At 37.3% G+C, this 24,335-nt stretch overlaps 1 protein-coding gene across 4 annotated transcripts in view; it reads left to right on the plus strand.

Annotated features, from left to right (window-relative positions):
* AP3B1 (adaptor related protein complex 3 subunit beta 1) overlaps positions 1-24,335 on the plus strand; it is a 175,155-nt gene that overhangs the window by 46,616 nt on the left and 104,204 nt on the right. For all 4 annotated transcript variants that reach the window (XM_088130397.1, XM_088130399.1, XM_088130400.1 and 1 more), the window contains 7 exons: positions 7,788-7,970; positions 15,489-15,644; positions 17,968-18,065; positions 19,941-19,995; positions 20,085-20,156; positions 22,284-22,346; positions 23,539-23,671. In XM_088130397.1, coding sequence (XP_087986523.1) covers positions 7,788-7,970; positions 15,489-15,644; positions 17,968-18,065; positions 19,941-19,995; positions 20,085-20,156; positions 22,284-22,346; positions 23,539-23,671 — 760 coding nt within the window. The remainder of the gene's footprint in view (positions 1-7,787; positions 7,971-15,488; positions 15,645-17,967; positions 18,066-19,940; positions 19,996-20,084; positions 20,157-22,283; positions 22,347-23,538; positions 23,672-24,335) is intronic.

Below are 24,335 nucleotides of genomic sequence, written 5' to 3' on the forward strand. Positions count from 1 at the left end.
AGGCGGTTATTGCTTGGAGGGAGAGTCCCCCTCCCTACAGGAAGCCACGACCACGTGTCATGGGAGGGAAAATGGCTGCGGATCCTGTTCGTCACCCGATCTGGCGTTCGCGAACGGAAGCAAAATTTTGTGAACGGCGCTGTTCGTGACCTGAATTGGTCATGAACAGAAGCGTCCGTGACCCGAGGTACCACTGTACCTCTATCATTTATTCTTGTTTCCCATTGCGTTCTTGTCTAGAAAGTCTGAAACCAAGAGTGAAACTTTAAAAACTAAATGTATGCAATATGAATTAGTGAACATCTAAATCCCTTCACTACCACCTCCATTATTATTTATTTATGAATGTTTATATACTACTGAGTCCACATGGAATCCTATTGACTTACACCTTCATAAAAGCTATAAAACTAACAATTAAAATAATAGCATAAAATAACCATACTGTTATCAACCCTCTGAGTGACTAGATCCTAAACACATTACAGACTGAAAGCTCTGTGGAACAGTTCTGTTCAAAATTGCTTAGATGCTATTTTCAAGATAGCTCTCTTCAGATTGTAGTGGATATCTCAGTTATGTAATTCGTTTATTAAGGCTTTATAGATTACATGCAGCAGCATGAATTCAGTAGCTAGCTGGGGTAAACCAGTCCTTGTTCAGAGGAGACAAGAAACTGTATTCTGTGTCAGATATGGCTTCTAAATAGCCTTCAATGATAGTATTTTCGTAGGAAAATCCTTATTATTAATACTTTAATTATGAAGGCATGATTATCACTTCCAAATGTAAGTCAGAGTAAAAATTGCATCCTCTTTAAATAAGGTTGAAGTAATCCCAGCTTTTAGATGAGTATTGCATTCCATACAAACTGATTAGTTGTTTGTTATTTTATCCATTTTTAAACCACTTCCTAACTCCCAGACATCTTGAGGCAGTATGTAGAAAAAATCATAAAAAGCATTTTAGGCACCTTTACATTTCAAGTTATATACATTTTGTGGGAAGAATATTTAATCTTTAGAGAAAAAATATAGAAGTGAGTAGAGAAACATAATATCTCATAGTTTATATCATAGTGGATATAGCTTCATTGATGCTTATAGGCCTTTTGGGGGCTGCAGCTGTGGATTTAAATATATATTTCTTGTAAAACAAATTGACTATCCATGTGCCCTGTGAAGACTAAATAGGATTATCTGTAGCAACTGACTCCTGGGAAGTCTAATAATTTGCAGGTCAAAAATGTGTTGAAGAAGTGGTAATAGTTTTGTCATTAAAATTACTGATGTATTCTAATGTAGAATATTTGGGAAAATGGAGCAAAATCAGATCTATTCTTTAACATGTTTAACAAATATGCAAGAGATAATGTGTAAAGTGTAATGCTTAGATTACAAATGTGTGGGTAACCTAGTGTCTTCCAAAGATACTGATTCAATGTTTGTAAAAGATTTACGCGGGGGCGCGGGGAAGTGTAACACCTGAATTTCTGCAGATGCTATATTGTGATAGATCTATTATCCAGCTATTAGAAGATAAATGACTGATCTTTACCAGCTTCCATGCTTTCAGAAAATTGAAATAAGAAGGGGAATATAATTTGGGCTATATGATTAGGGTAGGTGGGATGGCCATTAATTTAAAAGAAAAAAATGTTGGCAGTGTAGGCCAACTTGCCCCATAGTATCAATCAAACCTTGATATACTTCTTGTGATGACCCAGCACTCTCAGGTTTTTGCAGCATTAATTAGAATTCATGACAAAATAGATGCAAGGAAACATTTTGTACCCTTCATAATTTTATAGAAAATTTATTGTTATTAGAGGAACCATTTGCTTAGTGTGATTTTTTTCATTACCAGCTTGTCAACTAGCATAGATAATCTGGAGAAAATATGAACTCCATAGATTGGGTGTCACTTTTGTTGATGGTTCATGTGGTTTACCTTGGAGCACAGATAATGGCTGAAGTTCATAGCAACAGCACAGAAAAACATGGCAACCAGTGAAAGACAAATGAACCATGTTTATTGCTTTAATATATAAAAAAAAACCTTAATGGAAAGCTGTATTTGAATGTGACGAGCTCATTGCTAGTTTTGTAGGAATGATTTATATTTTCCTGTCTAGTAAAGCTACTTTTTAATTTTAATCTTGCTTGTCACTGGCATTTTATAAACTTTTTTGTTTTACATTTTAAGAGGGTAATTTAAAATTAAATATTGTTTTTATGGCATATTGAGCAATGTATTATACAGATTTGTACAAATCTATTCAGAATGATGTTCCATTGAATTCCTTTTTATAAGTTTATTTTTTAACAGCTCTCTTGAAAATACCAGTTTTTGCATGTTAATTATGAACTTAAAAATTTATGTTTGATAAACCTATTGCATCGAGAAGTTAGTTTTGTAGAGTTTAGATTTTCAGCAAAGAAATAAGTATTCTGCTTAAGAAGTGTCACCTATAACAAATAAGATTTAAAATGTATAGATTGTCTTTGGTACCATATGTGAAAACAAATGGAAGAGCACAATCCTTTGTATTTAAGATTTGTTATCTCAAATGTAAAATGTTTAATTTATCTTTATATCTGGTACTAATCCTAATAGCTAGCATTACTGATAAAGTCAGTCAAGGTAAGAAATATTAAGGACAATTGGGAAGGAAAGAAAAAAGGTAGAATAAATTTAAACAATGAAATTCCCCCCGCCTTACGAGTGATGTGATAGAAAATAAATAATCAGTTCTCTTTTTTATGGAATGAGTTCTATACATGCTGGGACCAGCAGGTTCCAGTATGGAGCAAGGCTGAAGACAATAAATGCAACGTCACGTTTATAGTTATTGGTAATTTATACAATCCCCACAGGATTTGGAACTTGTTTAGCATAATAGCAGAACTATATTCTGAGCTGTTTTCTTTCAGTTGTAATAATAGGTGCATATTAATAAACCAGATGTCAATGAAAAATAGGGAAAACCTGTAACATGAATATCATTGTATTTAATATTTTTCTGAAAGTGCCATTTCAGTAAATTGTATTTCTATTTAATTGCTTATTTTAAATCATTGGGGAAATTTTGGAGGTTGAAATGCAGATCCCTAGTTCTCTGCTAGAATGTGACATTAATTTGCAGCTAGAAACCTTCACATGCATGCTTAACTGCATATATATCAGTTGCTTCATATAGAAGCCTTGTCAGAGTATCTATTTTGCATAACATGTTGTTTGAAACAAAACAAAATTCAATTACTGCAGTTAAGGAAAAGATAATAGGTAATGCACAGTGACAAGTCATTATGTTATATTCTAACTAACAGTTAACAGAGGCAAGACATAGTATTTGCAATCATGTTTGAATTTTAAGCGTTGTGGAACATTGAAAGGTTCCTTGCAAATAATTAGTACGGCAAAAAAGAAAAGAAAGAAAGAATGTAGGAAAAAAATGAAATGAGTAGTTTATATAGGATAAAGTAATATGGTGCAAATTGTTCAGGAAGGTGATCTCTAGGCTCAGCTTCACATTTAATAATTTTCCTGATAAACTGTAGGTACAAGAAATTCAAACAGGTGCAAGCTAGATTGAGAAGGCGAGCAGCATCTTTGATTCCTCTGTAGTCAGTTCTGTTTGCTTCTGAGCTGGCCAGGGGAAAAAGGGGCCTCTCTCATTACTACCCTAGTAATAAAGCTAGCTTATGAGGAAGGAATTACAGCATTTGTTTCTATGCTGGATGGGAAGGGGACTTAGACTGAAACAAATACTTGCATCTTAGCAGGATAAAGAGTTTAGTTTTAGCGACTAACCTAGTGATTTTGTTTTGCTATTGTTTTATGCTCGTCATTGACTGAAATAAAGGAATTTACTTTCTGGTGACTAACTTATGTGTATTTATTTATTAGAAGGGTTGGAGAGTATTTTGGAGATCATCTAATTCAAACCCCTGCCCAGTGCAGGAATCCACTACTGCAGCATCCCTGACATATGGGCATCCAGTTTCTGAACACCTTCAGCAAAGGAGAGCTTATTGCCTTTTGAGGGAGTCTGTTCCATTGATGAACAGCTGTTAATGTTAGGATTTTTTCCTGATGGCCAACCAAATCCATTTCCTTGTAATCTAAATTGTTGCTTTGTGCCCTAACATTTGCTCTTTTTTTTTTTGTAGCTGCATCATACTGTTGGCTCATGTTCACCTTGGGATCCACCAAGACGCCCAGATCCTTTTCACATGTACTGCTACCCAGTATGGTCACCTCCCACCCCTATCTTATACTCATGCCTTTGATTTTTCCTAGCCAAATTTTTTCAGTTTTGAATTTTTATCTTGCTAATTTCTGCCCATTGTTCTAGATTGTCAAAGTCCTCTTGATTGATTGATATGCCCTTTAAGTGTTTGCTATTCTCTCATTTTTATGTAGAGTGCAAATTTGATAATCATGTTTTCTGACCCCTTTTCCAAGTCAGTTTTAAATATGTTGAACAGCTCTAGAATACAACCCTGTGGTTCACCAGTTAAAACTTCCTTTCATCTTGGCATGGAGCCCTTAACATTGTACAATTGTTTAATCATCTCTCTATCCATCTAAAGGTGACATAATCTATTCTACTTTTTGTCATCCTCCCTACTAGAAATTCACAGGAAACCTCACTGAATGGTGAAATAGGTCTACCACATTCTCTGTGTCATTTAAATGGGTCACCCTATCAAAAAGGGGATTAGGTTGATTTGCTGTGATTTAGACTTGATAAACCTCTGCTGGTTTCTGCCAAGCAATGCATTTCTACATGCTCACAAATCAACTGCTTAATCATTTGTTCCAGAGTTTTGCATGCTATTGATGTCAAACCAACAAGTCTGTAGTTACCTGGGTCATTTTTTTTTTCTGTTTTGAAGATAGGTTGCTGTTAGTATACTGTATATGAGTGGGAGATTATTGGAAGCAGGCAGGGCAGAGGGAGTCAATTTTTGTGAGGATAGGCAACACAACCCAGGTGTGGAGGCCATGGGAAGGAAATGTTTCCAAGAAACTGCCATAATAGACTCGCTTGGGAATTTACTATTAACACTTCAGGATTATGTTTTTACCTCTGACATTAAATATGCTTTTCTATAATCTGTGTAGTTTCTGGTTTGCCAGTGTGCTTCATGAGAGTTTGAATATTATTTGGCATAATTTTGGACGAGGTTCATGGAGAGGGTCCCAGATAATTTTCCTATCACAATACAGTGTAATACATTCCTAACAGTAGCAGGGAGATATATGTTTTTAAAATGTTGATATTGCAAATATTACATTGAATGAAATCTTGAGACTCTGTCTCATGTTCTCAGCAGTTTCCTAAATCTGAGCATGCTTCTCCAGTCACTAGACCAAGGTGGATTCCTGATTTTGCTCACTGCTGCAAAATTCTTTCTATTCTAACAGAGCCATCTCTTGGTTAATTTTGATAGGTTTTTGAGACAAACATGGTACATGTGTGAAGATCTCTTAAAGATCGCTATTGTGAATTATATCAGATGCTTCAGTCCAAATATATAGCTTGGTGAAGGATTATGCAAACAACTTTCATTCCCTGGCACAAATCTGGATTGCATGGAGACAGATGGAATATTTGCAAGTTATGTATAAAATAAGACAGATCTGGTGATATTTATTTTTTTCTTTCTGCAGTTTCAAGTTCATCTATATTCCTAGTATTGACAATAAGCAGGATGATGCCTTATCTTACAACTTGGAATGCAGTAGGACTGGAGAATGAGCTCTTCCTACCACAGTGTTAGGAATTTGGAAATGCTGATTTAGGGTAGATTAAACAGAGTTGGAAATCCATATCTGTAGAACTGTTATTGGGAACTCCGAATCATCCTAGGCCAAATCCTTTTCATGGATTCAGAACATTTTTCATCACTAAAACTGACTGGATGAGCCTCTTAGAATCTGCATGGTGAAGTTTTGTAAATCTGCAGTGATAGCCTTCCAGTGATTATTTGGGGTTATTTAAAGTTATCCAGTGATTTTAAGAGAACTCGGATGACCTTCATTATGGACAAACATTGAAAAAATTGGTCGTTTGCTTGAGAATTTCCCTATCTGGGAAATCTGCTGGTTCTCTGCTACTCTTGCTCTCGCTCAGGGCTGCAAAAAACTGTCCCTATTTTCCGTGCTGGCATAACTAGCTGCCAGCCAACAAGATAGCAAGCTGGATGCCTACCACAGTCCAGTGAGTCAATGTTACCAGTATCTTAAGATGGCAACTGCAGATGTAGTCAACAGGCTTGGCACAGGTTCAGATTAGAACTCCATTTATCAGACAACAAATGTGAGGGGAGAGACAGGAGACACAAGTGGAGTGGAATCCAGACTTATAAGCATGGCACACCAAGGTAAACACAACAGAGCTGAGGCTTAAAAAGTTCTCAGTGTTTTCTCCCAAGAGTATGGCCAATAAACCAGTCATGCTGAGCCTCCACTCAATACCCATGAGTCACATTACACATCAGAATCTGCTCTTCTGCCAGCCTGCTTCTTGACAAGCCTCTCAGATCTGCAGAGTTCATCACACTGCTGTTGGGTCTTTATTATACACCTCTGCTTAGGACTTGGTAACTGAACTTCAGATTTTGAGAAACTGTCAGTGGATGCAGGCAAGAAATCTGGGGTTTCCTAGATTTGCCTCAGCCAGAGCAAAGTCATTGGCTTCAACAATGCTGGAATCATTGCAGGATTTTTGTCACTAGATGCCCCTGGCTCTATTTCTGCCCCATTCCCCTCATCTGGTAACATCTCCATCAGGGCCATAGCATTCTATATTTCCAGACCTGATACTGTTACAGACATTTATTCCAAGATTGCTCACTTTGTCCCTTGCTCTGGGTTGACATCAGCCAAAGGCACTGTTCATCAGTTCATTCAAGGTAATATCAGCTGTTGTAGCTATCTTAGACATTTTATTTCAGATAGAGGTACCCAATTTGTAGCAAGTTACATCTGTTTTCAGCTTGCTGTCCACAAATTCACTGTCAGACAGAGCACACCAGTGCCACCTTAAAATAACAGTTACTCTGATGCCTTGATTAACAATAGGACAGCTTTGGTTTCAGAATCTCCTCTTGCAGAATTTGCTTACAACAACCTACAGTTTTATATATATATATATGTGGTACATGTCAAGGGCTGCCCCCAGGCTCTCTGCAATAATACTTTCTCAGCAACTAAGTGTTTTCATGGAAAGATAAAAACTTGACTTCAGTAGATAATATACTCAAAGATATAAGTAACTATAGTAATAAAGAGCAGATTTTATAAAAGTTAAGATCTGGTTCTATGTCCCAAGGTTTTGGCAGGCTTCACTCATACTGTTACTTGAACTCAAAGGCTAGCAGCAATTAAGGTAGACTTCTACATATGTTAGCAGTTTTGTGGAAGAACTATAGAATCTGATCAATGGTAGAAGCATGTAATTCTTTCTAATGTAATCTGTGCAGGCATGAAGAATTTAGCTCTTAACCCTCTTTTGGTCTTGATAGTTTGCAAAGCCTCTGGCTTTGCTGCACTTTCTGGAAGAAAACTAGATTTTTAAGATACGGGTAATGTCAAAGATATAAAATACAATTCTGCAATTATATGTGGACAGAGCGCTAGTCTAATCTCTTCAGTATCACTTTCTGTCCCGCTTTTTGATAATCTACTTCCCTCCTAGAGCCTGTTATATTTAAATTTAGAATAAGATTCTTAGCCAAAATTACTGACTTATATGTGTTTAAATTATTTTTCTCTAGCTTGTAGCAGGGAGTGTTGTGATGGCATTTGAAGAAGTATGTCCAGACAGAATAGATCTGATTCACAAGAACTACCGAAAGCTGTGTAATCTGCTAATTGATGTAGAAGAATGGGGACAGGTTGTTATTATTCACATGCTGACTCGGTATGCACGAACACAGTTTGTGAGCCCTTGGAAAGAGGTAAGCCACTTAAAGACTTATTTGGATAGCTCTGTGTTGCTAAAAGCAGATTTTATGTCATATATATATGCAGATTCAACACTTTCTGTAAAGTAATGGTAAAAGAATGCCAAGAGTCCCTGTAAATATGATGCATCCTATACTGCCTACTGCTTTGGCACTTTGAAAGTGCTGCCTGTACATCCAAAGCTGCATATATGTGTGTGGCAAAAGTATGTGAAGCTTTGCGTTCAGTAACTGGTATGCCCCCCCTTAGGCTACAATAACTGCAAGTACAGGTAGTCCTCATTTAACAACTGCCTCAGACAGCGACCATTTGCAGTTATGGCAGTAATGAAAAAGTAACTGCGATCAATGCCTGCATATATGACCTTATCATCATCTCTCTCTCTGTCACGTGTTTGCCATTACAGTCAATTAGTGGGGTTGTCCTGTGCCTGACCCATTCCCCACCCCCCCATCTCACCCCCCCTTCTAACAGAGCAGGGAGATTGCCTAACCAAGCAATCTCTTCCTAAGCTGCTTTTTTCCATAATGCAGTGGGTCCCTTAAAAGTGCTAACTGCAAGTTAACAAGCTCAGCTTTGTGACCTTAATTAGTTGATTAGAACACTTGGCTGGCTTGCAGCTGCTGCCTGAAATTGACAAGACTCTAATCAGTTTCACAGTAAACGCTTTTTGCTCCCTGGTGGGCTCTCCCTTCCATTTTTTCTGCGGGTAGACCAGTCCTCCATCTCAGGAAGGTGGGAAGACCAGTCCTGCCTTTGGCCACCAGGTAGATTGAGCCAGCTTTAGCCCTCCAGCAGGACTGAACTGGGCTTTTGGCTTTTTTTTTTCACAGCACAGAGCAAAAGCCCCGCCCCGCCCAGGAGCTTTTTGCAATGGTGCATTTTGGTGCACTGCACTCCAGGAGCTTTTTGCAAAGGGGCTTTTGGAAGCAAGAAGATGGCAAAGGTCAGCTGGGTTGGTGGAGTGCAAGGTGGCAGGGGTCTCGGAGTGCAGGATGGCAAGGGCGACTGGGACTGGGCTGGGATGGCTGTGGGTTCCTGGGGCATAGCAAGCAGCCCCAGAGCTGCAAGGTAGGGTGCAGGGTGGCCAGAAGGGCAGAGATGAGGGGGAGATAAGTGGGTGGAGGGAGTTGGAGGCAGTTTCTTACCTTACTGAGGCTCAGGACTGGGAGGGACCAAGCCCAGAATGGCTTGGATTGGGGTGAGTACTCACTTAATGACCCACAATTCACAGTTATTGATGGCAACTGGGAGTGCTGAGATTGCGGTTGCTAAGCAATGTGGTCACGTGACATATCGCTTTACAGCCACATCACTTAGTGATAGAAATTCTGGTCCCAATTGTGGTCATTAAGTGAGGACTAACTGTATAGCCTTTATTGGTGACATGAAGACTATATGGTCATATTTATAATAAAGCAGTAAGATTGTTTCAGACTTGGAGATGTCTTTTCTCCCAACTTACTATTCTTCTCATAAGTACATATTATTTTATCATACTGTGGCACAGCATAATGTGGCTATCTTTATGACCTGGATGGAGAGGATTGAAATAAATACTGTCATTGCTGAACTGATTACACTGCTTCCATTAAATCAAGAACTAGGGTTTTTTTTGCTTTTCAATCTGCTCACCAAAATCATATATCCAGATTTATTCTGGTTATTTTGTCTTATATTCCCACAACTTTCTATTTCATAATTTTCTTTAACCAGTGATTGAAGAAAAAATACTAATAATTGACAAGGATTTTTTCTTTTGTGATTCTGAGAAACTTGCATTCAAAACACACACACACACACAAACAGGATGTTGTTTCATATAACTTCTACTAATAAGGCTTGTATTCAGTAGTACCCTGCATTCCCGCACCTACTACATGACCCCCAGGTCTTCTTTGGAGGCTCTGAGATGCAAATAATGGTCATAGAATCGAAGGGACTTCTAGTCCAACCTCTTTGCCGAGGCAGGAATCCTCAGATCAGACACTCAGAGAAAAGGTGTCCAACTTCCTTTGAATACCTCCAGTGATGGAGCACCCACAACTTCAGGAGATAGGTTGTTTCACTGCTTAAAAGCGCTCATAGTCAAGAAATACCTCTTTATTTCAAATTTGAGTCCCTCTCTGTAAAGCTTCCATCCATTTGCTTTTGCCCTACACTCAGACACTACAGAGAATAAATCCACACCCTCTTCCTTATGATAGCCCTTCAGGTATTGAAAGACTGCTATCATGTCGCCCCTTTGCTTTCTCTTCTTTAGGTTAAACATTTGCTTTCTCTTCTTTAGGTTAAACATACCCATTTCTTTTAAAGGTTCTTCAACCTGCCAGGTTACCCAGATCCCTTTTTTGAGTGTAATGCTGATAGAATCACAGATTCATAGAACTGAAAGGTACCTTAGGAGTTATCTAGTCCAACCCCATATTAGTGCAGGATCTACTACATCATTTTTGAGAGATGACTGTCCAGACTCTGTCTGAAATTCTCCAGCAATGGAGAACTCATTATTTTGTGTAGCAGCCTGTTCCATTGGCCTCCAACTCATATAGTAAGGAAGTTCCTCTTGATGTCTAGCATGAACCTACTTCCTTCTAATTTTAACCCATTGGTCCTGCCCTTTGGGCAACAGAGAATAATCCTGCTCCCTATTTTGTGTGACAACCTTGCTTTCATATCATCTTTCAATTATCTGTTTTGTACGCAAAACCTATCCAGATCCTTTAAGTGTTTCTCACAGGGCTTGGAGGCTAGATTCCCCAATATTTTGGTAGTGGTGTTCTGAACTTGTTCAAGGTTCCCACTGTCCTTTTGGAACTGTGATGCCCAGAACTGGACATGGTATTCCAAGTGAGTTGGAGCAGAGTAGAACAGAGCAGAGTGAAACAATCACTTTTCATGATCTCATAATCTATGTACCTGTAATAGCACACCAAGATAGCATTTGTCTTTATAGCAGTTGTATCACCACTGGCTCATATTTAACTTGTGGTTGACAAGGCCACCCATCCTTTTCACATGTACTCTTGCCAAGCCAGGTTCACCCCCATTCTATACTTGTCCCTTTCATTTTTTTCCCCCAGATGCAGAACTTGACATGTCTCCCTATTAAAATTCCATCCTATTCATTACTGCTCAAGCCTGTCTCTGCCTTTTAAAATCTTCTCTCTCTGCTCTAACTTATTAGCCACCCCTCCTAGCTTTGTGTCATCTTCAGACTTGATAAGTGACCCCTCAACTCACTCATGCAAGTCATTGATTAAAATGCTGAGCAGCAGAAGGCCCTGAACAGAGCTTTCTGGCACTCCACTCAAAACTTCCATTTGAGAAATTGAAGTGGAGCCGTTAAGAACTCTTTGGATGTGGTTATTCAGCTAGTTCTGAGTTTGTATAACAATGATATTGTCTGTCCTATAGTTCATTTTTTCTTCTTTTTATAAAGCAGGTTATGATGAGAGAGTTTGTCTAAGGCTTTGTTGAGGTCCAAGTACTGTATATCTACAGCATTCTCCTGATCTACCAAACTAGTAACTCTATTTCTCCAACAACCAGTGCAGCTGCTATTAATCATAGCATGCCTATCCAAATGTCTAAAACATGTGGTTTAATAATCTGAGAACCTTGCCTGTTATATATGTCAAGCTGACAAATCTATAGCTTCTTCTTTTTTGAAGATGGGGACGATATTTTATATTCTCTAGTCTTCATGGATTTTGCCAGTCTACTCAGGGATTACAATCCTGTAGTTCCTTCAGTCCAGTATACAGATTTGACTTTTCTCAGTTCTTCCCCCTCTAGATGTCACAAATTCAAGGATAACATGATCACTTTCCCCAAGGTACCAGTCACCTTCAGTTCTTTCACCAATTCCTCTTTGTTCTTTTTTCTACCTTCTGATAAATGAAGATGTCAGTAAGAGAGGACAAGAATTTGTTGGACCTCTGATTCTTGGCTGAGTTAGATTCCCAGTGGATGTCAGGATAATTGAGATCTCCCATTACCCTATTGCATGCCTCTTTGAAAGACTGGTCATCTGATGCAGAAAGACCTCATATCTTCTGCTTGGCCAGGTGATTTATAAAAAAAACTGATAGTATCACTGTTGTACATAGGCACTTGCAACAACATTTCCATGTTCTGATTCCTGAATTTCTGCTCAAGTGTATAGTTTTTCTATACATACAATTGCAATATCCTTACCCTTTCTGTTAGATTTGTATCTTTTGAAAAATTTGTAGTTTTCAAGTGCCAATGATTAGGATCATCCCACCAGTTTCAGTAATGCCTCTCATATGGTGGGACTGGCCAACAACACCCACACATGCAAACATATCTGATAGGGGCCCCAACCATCCTACCTCAGGTCTTCAAGGCTTTCTGCAGTGCCAGGGAGGGAGCCATCCATCTGGAGTCAGGCGGTGCCTAAATCAAATAAATAAATGAATAAGCAGACTTCTTATTAATTTAGTTGCTAAAATATCAGAAGGAAATCTCTAAAACCTATCAAGCAGCAGGCCCCCATGTTTTTTTCTAGTACTTTCTTGAATAAACATATAACAAGCTTCTTATGTAGTAGAACAGATTTTAATTTAGTTTATTTGCATCATTATAGATCAGTATTTAGTCTGTTTATATGTAAATGTATGATTTGAGGAACAATTAAATGTTGACAAAGTATATTGCAGTCATATCAATTGTACTGCATTTTCCATAATTTTTCTAACTGACATCTTTGATAAATAGTGGTTGCCAAGTCAAAATCGATTATACAGTGCACTAGGAATTCATGGTGCTGTCAGGGAGAAGACCGATTGACTTTAAATTTACATATTAATGAGAAGATTTGTTAAGGGGGTGCTTGACTATAGAAAATAACAGCATATTTATAGGGCACGACATTTTATAAAAAAAGCTGATGCAGGAAAATGGAAATTAAACCTTTCAGATTAATACATTCAAGAATGTTAAAATGCATATTTGCATATTTATTTTCTGAATTTACCTTTCTTTCCAAGCAGATTTCCTCATCTTCCTTCAAGTTAAATGTGTATCTCTCTGTAGATTAATAATTTTGAATTACTTTGCTTCAGTTGCTTAAGAGATCCAACAAACAAGGGGGAAAAAAACAATTTCCAATGTATTTCTTAATTTTGTTAAATGTCCTTTAATTTTTACTGTGACAAGATAATGAATTTCATTTTGACATTAGAACCTGTGATGGTACAGAAATACTAATCTTAAAAAAATAAGATTAGTGTCTTTTTTGCCCACTAAAATGAAAATGGTTTAATACAAGTAAATTTGTTGAAACGGCTTTTTACTGAACATTCAGCAATAAATTATAAATAAACTTTAAATAGGACTTAAAATATTGTTTGCTTAAATGGAATTAAAGCTGTAGACAGGCTGCCTAATCTGGTTTGGGTCTTGATCCTGGGCTCTGAAGTACCCTGATCTGCTCTGTATTGGCTTGGAATAAGTGCTTTGTTCCAGCTCATTCCCAGTTCAGGAGTGTGCATTGGAGAAGAATAGAGCCCTCAGTAGTGTTTTTAGAAATCTTTAAAAAATAACCACCCCTCTCAGAGTTGTTGGTATCACCAACAAAGATAGCAAACAGCTTGGAAACTAAATCTTATGAAGAACAATAAAAAGAAGTGGGCATGTCTAGTCTAAAGAAAAGAAGGCTAAGGGAAGACATGTTAGCAGTCTTCCAACACGTGAAGGGCTGTCACAGGGAAGAAGGTGTGGATTAATTCTCGATAGTCCTCAAGGGTAGAACAAGAACTGGTGAGTGGAAGTTTTATAGAAGAGATCCAAACTTGATATAAGGAGGAATTTCCTGATTGTGAAAGCTATTAAACAGTGAAACAATCTACCAGAGTTGTGGATGTGTCAGTTCCACTAAGTAAAACAGACTAGGAAATCAATTCCACAGGAAAACTAGAACTACTTTTATGGAGATTGCTAGAATAATAGAATCTTGCAAGTCTGATTGCACTATACTTCTCTCCCCTCCGCCCCACCCCCTTATATCCTAGTGAATCAGGGAGGCATCTGCCTGAGCCCCTTCAGAATATTACCTTATTTCTCAGGACATAAAAAATGTTTATCCTTTGCCTAGATAATGGTTCTTGCATGTTTCCATCAAGATTTCCATATTCTTTACTCTCTACAGAATGCTCCATCACTGGAGCTTTTCAAACAAAGGTTGGCAGCCATTTATATGGCACAGTCTGAGGATTCCTACCCTGGGTCCCTACCATCCTATGATTCCTCTATTCTTTAACTGAGGCTTAGCCACTGACAGGCAGCCAGACCTCTTTTTTCCCCTCTCTTTGTCTTCCTGCCCAGTAGACAGTTGACTGTCTATAATTTCTTTATAGGAACTCTATAGAGATGGGCTCAGACTGAGACTTCCTTTAAGCTACCATATCACCATGCAGACCTTCTATTTCCAAGATTCATGAAAGAAGCTGGTCACTGTGGAAAGAAAAGGGAGAGGTGATGTTCTCTCAAAGCCCCATCTGTAAACTCCTCTAATATCCCTTCTGGCTACAGTGTCCTCACTGTCTTTCATGTTAGATTGGCTTAGTCTAGATCAAAAGAATGTTATCTGTCTTCAGTTGCATGAGTTAAAAATTATCCTAGGTTTTCATATTTCATCCAGTTTCACCCCAAGCTGGAACACAGTCCTACTTGGAACTGTTGTAACTTTATGGATTTTTTAAGATCTTCTGATCTTGTCTGGCAGCTTCAATGAGTAAATGAAAATTGTGAAAATGACTAAAGCACCATGAGCAGCCTTAATTCATAACATCTTCAGTGGCCCTCAGAGGTTTGATTGTGATTGGGCAGACTTCTGACTCATAACCCACTAACCAGGAAAAGAATCTCAGGGTCATATAAGATAGCTCAGTGAAGATATTGACTCAGCATGTGGCAGCTGTAAAGCAAATTACATGATCGTGATCATTAGGAAAGGATTGAAAATAAAAGTATGATATGTCTACATTGGAAATAATTGTGTACAGTTCTGATCACCACAGAATACAGTTGGAAATTGTGAAAGACTTAATTAACTGTGGCATGGAAACTTACCTAGAGGTTGGTAGGTAGGTTTGTTTGGTTTTTGTAATGTCATACTACCTATAAAGAACTAGAGAACAATTTTTAATCTTTTGTTAGGTTCTTCATGGAATATAAGTTGCGTTCAAGAAATTTCCGTCTTGGAACGTGTTCTAATTATGAAGTTTTTAAAAAATGGCATAGATGGTCTATAATAAAAACTTAATATTTAATGTATTCTTTAAGTTGTATTTTCATGCTGTATCTCCTATTAATTAGAGTTTTGTGCTTTTATGTACCAGATACTAGATATTTGGTCAACTGAATTGCAAAGATCCAACAAACAAATAGATCCTTTTTCCTTTAAATTGGAAAAAAATCCCTTGATAAATTGAAACTGGTTTAAAAATAAAAAGTAAAATAATGAGTGTTATTTCCCTTTATAGGATGCTGCTCTGGAAGAATACAATGAAAAGAATTTCTATGAATCTGACGAGCAACAGGATAAAGATCCAAAAGTGAACAAGCTCTATTCTATGGATCCAGACCACAGATTACTGATAAGAAATACAAAGCCTTTACTACAAAGCCGGAATGCTGCTGTATGGTTAATTTCATTCACAAAATATATATTTTCATTTAGCCAGATAGTTGGATTTAGAGTTAAGCACAAGTATCAGGGTTAGTAGAAGCTGTCTTTGCTTTACTCTTTCTTCTCAGTGGCTCTCTTGAACTTCTAACAATGTCTTATCAAGAGTCCTTGCTGAGTAGGTGAATGGGATGAGCTATTTTGTAATGAAGTGGGATTCCTCCAGATTAGCTAAAAACAAGTGAACACTCCTTCCCCTGGAAATACGGGTCTACCTGATTCTTTGAGATGATCCTTCCTAAGCCACATTTTGTTTTGTGCCATTCAGCTCCTTGGCTCTTTGTGGACCATTTGGGGAATTCTGGGACAGCTATTATAGGAACTTGGAGAGAGAAATTCACTTCCACCAGCTCTGATATGTGTGCTTAACAACCAATGAAAAGGATCTATATGCCAGTTTTTAACAGAGCCCAATTTAGAATCTCCTCTAAAAAAATGTTCAAAAGATTTTTTAGCCCTTCTTTGTGGATTTTCTTAAAGCAAGCATGTTAATTTTCTTAGTTGTCAGTAATGGGCAAGATGTATTAAGCATATACAGAATTTGTACATGACCATAGTAGTTTTGGCTTTTAATTAATCCCCTCAGGGTAGGCAGAAGGAAATTTATATATTAAGCAAATTAGAATTGCTGTTCAATTTTGAGACCTCCCTAAGGGAATAGAATAATGCTGTGAACCTATGGTATTTAAAAATCAATCCATTTTTGACATTGAATAGAGGAGCTGTCTCTTTATTATAAATGAGCTTCTTTTTAGGATTTGTCTGTTTTTCTATCTTATTTACTAAGTTTTTAAAGCAAATCCATCATGGGATCTTGAATATTAGGCCTAATTAGTGGGAAGAGTGTTGCACGTAATTGCTATGAATGCAAACACTTACCTCAATGTGAACATCCAAATCTTGTTGCTCCATGGACAACATTGAACGGACAGAATGTTTCTTGTGATGGACAAACAAAAGGACACACACCAAACCAAGAAGATGAAAAAGATGCATGTATAAATATACTTTATTACAAACTCCCAGTCCTGACATGTTTTCGTGGAAAAATTGGCACACCATATGCTGTAAATGCCATGTCTGCTGTAACTTTTGTCTGAATAAGAGTTTTTTTTCCTCAAAATACATTTGGATTAAGATTTTGTTTTAAAGGATAAATGTGCCACATTTTTTTTCACATTTCTTGGATTGGAAATTGGATGTCCATCCTAGTCCAGCCATGGTGGTCATTACATACACTTTTGAGGAATTCACATCTTTCAAGTGTAGCGGGAGCCATAAAAATATTGCAGCGTCATCAACCTATTTGCTAGAGTTAAAAAACAGTTTTATTGCTTAAGACCATTTTAGAAAATAAATTTTATAAATATTCAAAGCACATAATCTTTGGATTGATCTCTGTAATGTCAGTTAATTTGTTTTATTGGAATGTGAAGCTTGATATTGAAAACTTCAGTATATAGCAGCCAAACGGGTTATCTCAAAGTTCTTATTGTATTTGTGTAAATATGTTGGATAAATGTAGGGAATGGGAGACACTCATTTCCTCATGGGCTTTCACTAAGTGTTGTGTTGCAAAGTTTGCTTTGATGATGCAAGTAGCCTGAGGAAGGATTATTTTTCCTCCAAAATACTGGAATTATGTAGATAAAATAAGCATTTGGAGATAATTTTTCTTATCAGACAATAGAAGTTGAACAATTCAAAGTGCTGTTATCACCTGCAAAGCTCTTCATGGCACCAGGGACAAGTTATTTTCAGGACTAACTTCCGGCTGTTTTTGCCCATCTCACAGGGTCCAACAAGGTGGGCATGCTAAAGTTCTCCTCTATGAAACATTTGATGGGACCCTGGAGGCATCTCCCTTCTGTTATGGTGCTTGCCCTATAGAATAGCATATCCCCCAAGATTCAGATAGCCCCAATCCTGCTGACCCTTTGTAAGGCCCTGAAAACTTGGCTCTTCCCCCAGGCATTGGGCCTTAGTGTTGAATGAGCCCATTTTTTCTAAAAATGGAGGTTATGACTGATCAGCCTCAGTTGTATTATTTTCTCTGTTTTTATTTTCTCGTTGGTTATTTTTTGTCTTTCTGTTCAATCTCATGTAAGTGAGCCAGAGTTGGAATGGTGAGTTAGATGGCCAAGTGAATTAGTCAGTCAAACAAATAAATAAAACATAGCCTTAAAAATAAAATAATAAATGTCCTTTCAAGATACAAAGGGAATTAACATATTCTGTAGATAAATATCATCAGCAAATAATCACTTTTTTTTAAGGTGGTGATGGCAGTTGCGCAGCTTTATTGGCATGTGGCACCCAACTCTGAAGCTGGTGTAGTCGCTAAGTCATTAGTGCGTTTACTTCGGAGTAACAGGTAAATCCTTTTTTTTTTTTTTTTTGTTAGCTGTCACTGATCATCCCAGCTTTTGAAATGTTAGACCAGATATAGCTATCAGTTATAAGGAGATGAAGTAAACATATACAACATTTGAGAAGTATTATATTCTGAATTAACTAACCTTTTAGAGGAAGTAATATAGAATACTAATAATATAATAGTAGTACCATAAATTATAAATTTGCTTAAGTCCCAGAAATTGTTGCGACTGCATACCTAATTCACATGAAATAAGACTGAGCTATAATATGGTTTATTTTTGGCTTAGCATGATGTAGAAAGGCAAAAGCATGATCATTCATTAGATTTATATTCTGTAGTTTGTTTTGTGGGGTTGGTTCATGCATTCAACCAAACTAAAATAACACTAATCAATATTGTGATTTCCTTATGTGGAACAAAGTATAATAATTGAACCACAAGATTTCTTTAGACACTACTGCTACTATTATTACATGCTATTTCTTATCAATCCTTATATCTTCCACATAGCTAGTACATATTAAAATGAAATCAAACAAGTTCTCCTTTAAATTTAATTTGAGAATCCAGGTTTAATCAGGGATTTCAAATACAGGTTTAGGAGTCTATAGTAATGTTTGCAGTAACAATATATATATATAGTAATGTTTGCAGTAATGTGATGGTGCAAGGGCTTAATGACGCGGGAGTTGCCGGTCAGAAATGATTGGCTCTCCAGCGGTTCGAGCCCAGCTCCGTGGGACAGAGTGAGCTCCTGTCCCTTGTCCTAGCTCCTTGCTCACCCAGCAATTCAAAAGCTATTCCATCTGCAAGTAGATAAATGGGTACTCCCGTTTAGATGGGAGGAACCGGCGGTGCTGCGCAGGGGAGCAAAATACCGGTGCTGGCTGAACTCCGAATGCAGCCGGCATGCGCGGCGAGCGGCGAGGAAGATCTATGGAGGAGGAAAAGCCCGGATGACCCCCTAGTGACCCCTGCCGGTCACACAGCGTAATTAATTGTATAATTGTATGATATGTACTTTGTGAGCCGCCCAGAGTTCCCCATTGGAGGGAGATGGGCGGACAATAAATCGAATGTAATAAATAAATAAAATAAACATTGAATACAAGTACTATTCTATCAACTGAATAGGATTTTAGACATTTCAGTATGGCTTTCAGATAAATTTCTAATAAAATTAGTGTTAATTGTGGATATAACTAACCCCCTGCATCCCTGCATGCACTTCTGATGATGTTCATAATATGAATTATGTATATAAATTATATTTGTCAAATTCAGTTGTATAAAATGTATACAAGTAGTCCTCGACTTATGACCAAAATAGAGACTGGAAAATTTGTCATTAAGCAGTATGGATGTTAAGTGAAGTATTATATGACTGCACCTAATTTCATGACATTTTTGCAGCAGTTGTTAAGTGAATCACTATGGTCATTAAGTGAATCATGTGGTTGTTAAGCAAATCACATGTTAAGTGAATCACACAGTTCCCCATTGATTTTGCTTGTCAGAAGCTGGCTGGGAAGGTTGAAAATAGCGATCACGTGACCCTGGGACACTGCAACTATTCTAAATACATGCCAGTTGCCAAGTGTCCAAATTTTGATCATGTGACCGTGGGAAGCTGTGATGGTCTTAAGTGTGAGGACCAGTTGTAAGTCACTTTTCGGCACTGTCGTAACTTCGAACAGTCGCTAAACAAATGGTCATAAGCCTAGGACTACCTGTATAAGTGAAGTAACTTACTAATCCTTCTATATAAAAGTATAGATTTAACATTTTATATTCAGTTTATTTTTCATTACATAGTTCTCATCCAGAAATAATTAAGGAAAACATTAATCATTTTGCATTCACTTTTAGGGAAGTACAGTATATCGTTCTCCAGAATATAGCAACCATGTCGATCCAACGCAAGGTTTGACATGTTGATTATATACATTTAAAATAGTTCATTTTGATCTCCTTATTTGTTATTGATTTCTGATTCTATTCTTTCCTCTCCAGGGGATGTTTGAGCCTTACTTGAAGAGTTTCTATGTTAGATCAACTGATCCAACCATGATCAAGACATTAAAGGTACGCTTGTTTTAAGTATAATATAATGTCCTTGACATATTGCTTTGCTTTGTTAATATTGAAAGAAAAAGACCAACGTTGTCAAGATTCATTCATTCCAAAACTATGATGCTCAATGACAATATGAAGGCGATACTGTTCATATTTTATTTGGGAATAGAGCTTGTTGATTCAGTGAAGCCTTCCATCTTCTGAAACTAAGGCTGTTTCTGTGATGATGGGATTCGTAGTACTCAGTAAAACCTTAATTTAACAGACCATTTGGGGAAGGGTGTCTAGCAAAATATTAGCAGAATATTCACTCAATCTAAGAGGTGGAAAGAGGGAAGGAAAATGTAATGGGAGTAGGAGAGGGAGAAAGAGAAAGAGAAAGAGAAAGAGAAAGAAATGAGGCAAACCAGAGAAGATGGAGGGAAAGGATGGACTTTTGCATACACTGGAGAACACTCCAAGTGGGTTCTGTAGGACAGGGTGAGGGGGGGGTAGGACACAGAAAGCAGAATCTGAGGGTCCTGATGGTAACAGGTGAGGAATGAGAAGTCACCTTAAGAGAACAGCATGGAGGAGATGGGAGAATGTACACACTGAAGTGACACAACAGAGCCACTTGGCTCCAGATCTCTTCTTTCTGTGCTCTGAATTCAAGAAGAAGACAAGCAGCATTGCAGAACTCAGGCATCTCTCTCCTACTGGGAAAGGAAGAAGGTGGCTTGTGAATGCATAAAAGGAAAAATGCTATTGCACATGCAAAATGGCTACAGTCAGACTTCAGAAACAACAGACACATCCATTATTTGGGGGTGGGGGTGGGGTTAGGTTTAAACAAAGATTTGGTCTGCTTTTCCTGAAATCCTTTAAATGGGAGACTGTTAAATTGAGATTTCACCTTTGTCTTGGAGAATGCTTTAGGAAGTCTAATTATTGGCATTAGTGATGAGTTGGAACTCTGATGAGTGAGGACAAATGTTCTTGACCAATAAATGCAGGGAGAGTGCTTCTGACAGAAAGCTTCCCATTGTACTTACTAGCTGGAGGTATAGATAGCCTATCTGACTCTTCAAATGTTTCCCAGCCGAGTCTTAGGGCAGGATATACTTATTCAAGTGAATTATATGATCACAAAATCAATTACTAGAGAAATACTTGATCAAAAGAGGTGGAAGGTGTATATTCCTGATAACCTGCCGTGGAATACATCAAAGATGATCTGAATTGATGGCTGGAACAGCTGAGTCAACAGCAAGTATCAAACAGTGATCTCATCACTTGAGGTCTTCCCCTCAAGATAGTGGAGAAATAGGATTGTTGAGTCTAGATCTATTTGAAGATCATCACAAATGAAAGGTTTCTAAATTCTTCTGTAAATCTAGAATGCAAGAGCCACAGTAATCCTGTTGGTTGGATGGACATACTTGAAACAGTCATAAAATGCCTACTGCTGGATTCTTGGTCTTCTCTAGTCCTCCTGGAATACATATTAATCCAGTTTAACTTTCCCATTTGTTTGGGTAGGTAGACACATTATCAAAGCACTGAGTTGCAGACACCTTTCATTTTCAATGACTGCTGATAATGCTTCTGTGGGACCCAGAAATATTTTTGTAAATTAGGAAGCTCCTAATAATGATGCTAGAAGCTTTTTCTTAAGAATTAAACATAGTGGATAGCAAATTAAGTTGTGGAATGAATAATGCTACTGGTACTAAGGGATGTGTTTTTAGCATATTGGTGTCCACAAGCACTAGATACAGCTTCAACTTTTTTCTTACTTTTGACAGACTCAAGAATAGGTTCAGGGCATCTTTTTCATGACCAAGTAAAAAAGCCTCAATGACTATTGCTTAGCATGGGTTCTGCTAGGAGTTCCTTCAGTGCAGTTCCTCCTATCATATGCATTTTATGATGCATATATAGAAATTATATTGTTTTTAATATGATTTCTTTAATCCTGGAAAGAACTATTCCATTAACTGGTTACAAATTTGGATTTTATATCTTCCCATTTTTAATGGGAAGGCTGATGAGGCTTTCTTATATTTAAAGCTAGAGTTCTCAATGGTTTACAAAAAGTAGAAAATAATTTGCTGTTGTATCTGTATTCCCTGAACAGTTTACTCTATTTTCTAGCTTGAAATTTTAACTAACCTAGCAAATGAAGCCAATATATCAACTCTTCTCAGAGAATTTCAGGTTTGTGCATTATTTATATTTTTATTGCATGCCATTCTATGTGATGTTTAGATTTAAACTAATTCCATATCCTTCTGTCCTTGCAAACTAGCTTAATACTGCTGTGTTGTAGGTAAGCAAGATTGTGATATGTTTCTACTTCTGGATTAGAGTAGTAGAAAATGATCTATTTAAAATTGTGTATACAGTTTTTGACTGTATGTAGTAAGGTAGTTTCAGGATACATTAATATTTGCTGTTAGGGTTTTTAAAGACAACCTATGTTTTTCTTTCTTTAGAGGTAGTCATTTGAATCACAAGGCCTTTTCACAAGTTATGGCTGCTATCAATCATATCTTAAATGTGATTATATTCATTGGCTCCTCTTCCAAGTAGCATTTTGGAATCACTTTTCATATTCTGCACACTATGTTCTAGTATCATCTTCAGACAGAAGGACAGTACTTTTACCAGAGACAATATTTCAGCCATGGATGGTTGCAGGGAGTTTAGTTCTCAATGCTTTGATAGGTTTGGGGTGAGGAATTTGAGAGGAATATCTTTGTTTTTAACTGTAACTTGCCTGTTTTAAGGCTTACATTAGTTTTCATCTGTTCTTCACTTCAAAATGGCAGGAAATTGTGTCATCAGTTTTCAACAGCCATGACCAGAAAGGCTCTGAGCTACAAAAAAGAGAGGACTCCAGAGCTGCAGGTTGTCTATCACTGCCAGAATTAGATTAACAAGAAGCCATGGCTTCTCAGACGTATCCCAACAGGAATTAGTCACAATGTTGTATTTCCAGCACATCACTATGGGGAAAACATAAACAGGCAGTTTACAGCCATACCATTTGGAGTAACAATGGTGGTTGTTAGTGGCCATATATGCAAAGGCACCCATTATTTGTGTTCCCCCAAAGTATTTTTTTTTTAGTCTGGCTTCCTTAGACTGTGCTAATTTAATAGACTGAAATGTTTCTGAAAACAATACATGAACCAAGCTATTTTTGTGCTCAGATTAATAGCTGTTGTTGAGTTACTTTGCTTTACTAATATACATGGAGATAGACTGATTCCTTCTGACATAGATTGGGTAGCTACAGCTAGCACATCATCCTATCCCCACAACTGTTATTTAAACACTGAAGCTAGTTTCCAAAGGTATTGCTTTGTTAAACTGATGAGTTAAATGAAATTCCTGTTTTATTCAGACCTATGTGAAAAGCCAAGATAAGCAATTTGCTGCAGCTGCAATCCAGGCAATAGGCAGATGTGCAACCAACATCTCAGAAGTGACTGACACATGCCTAAATGGCTTGGTGTGTTTGCTATCCAATAGGGATGGTAAGTTAATTATTCTATTTTGTGTTTTGAATGAATGAGAACTTTTATTTTCTGATAGCATTGTATCATAGAAGCATCTTAGAGGACTATATAGAAATATCATTTCCCTTAAATGACATGAGTTTGGGACAAATAATAGCATTGTACCTATTTGAGGATCTTCAAAATGATTTTCTGATTCTTTTATTAGCATAGATTAACCTCAGTATACTAATCTAATGTATATTCCAGGCTTTCATAGAGAATATAATTAGTTTTTTCCCGGTTGCATTAAAGTAGCTGTGCTGCAGAGGGTGCTATAAGCAGAGAAATATGGGGGTTTTATGTGTGTTAAGTTATTCAATAAGCATATCAAACTGTTTAGACTAACCACTAATAAATATGTGCACAGTTCATAATTTATTTTATTCTTTCTTAATATATAGATTAGAAAAAATAGAGATACATAGTACATTTGTATTTTTATCAGGCGTCCAAATTATCCCTGATGCTTTTCTGTGCAATTACCACTTTACACATTAAAATATAATCTGCTTTTTCAGTTGCTGAGGTACTTTATTTTACTTTGAGGCTATTCCCTGTGCTGTAGACATAAGTATGTGTTTAAAAATGTAGTTTCATCTTTGCATTATTTTATAGCTAGATTAAAACTACAGATACCAAC

The sequence above is a fragment of the Python bivittatus genome, unplaced genomic scaffold (genome assembly GCF_059951505.1).
Source record: "Python bivittatus isolate LINGU-HERP-01145 unplaced genomic scaffold, Pbiv_v1 ctg000850_np1212, whole genome shotgun sequence".
Lineage (NCBI taxonomy): Eukaryota > Metazoa > Chordata > Lepidosauria > Squamata > Pythonidae > Python > Python bivittatus.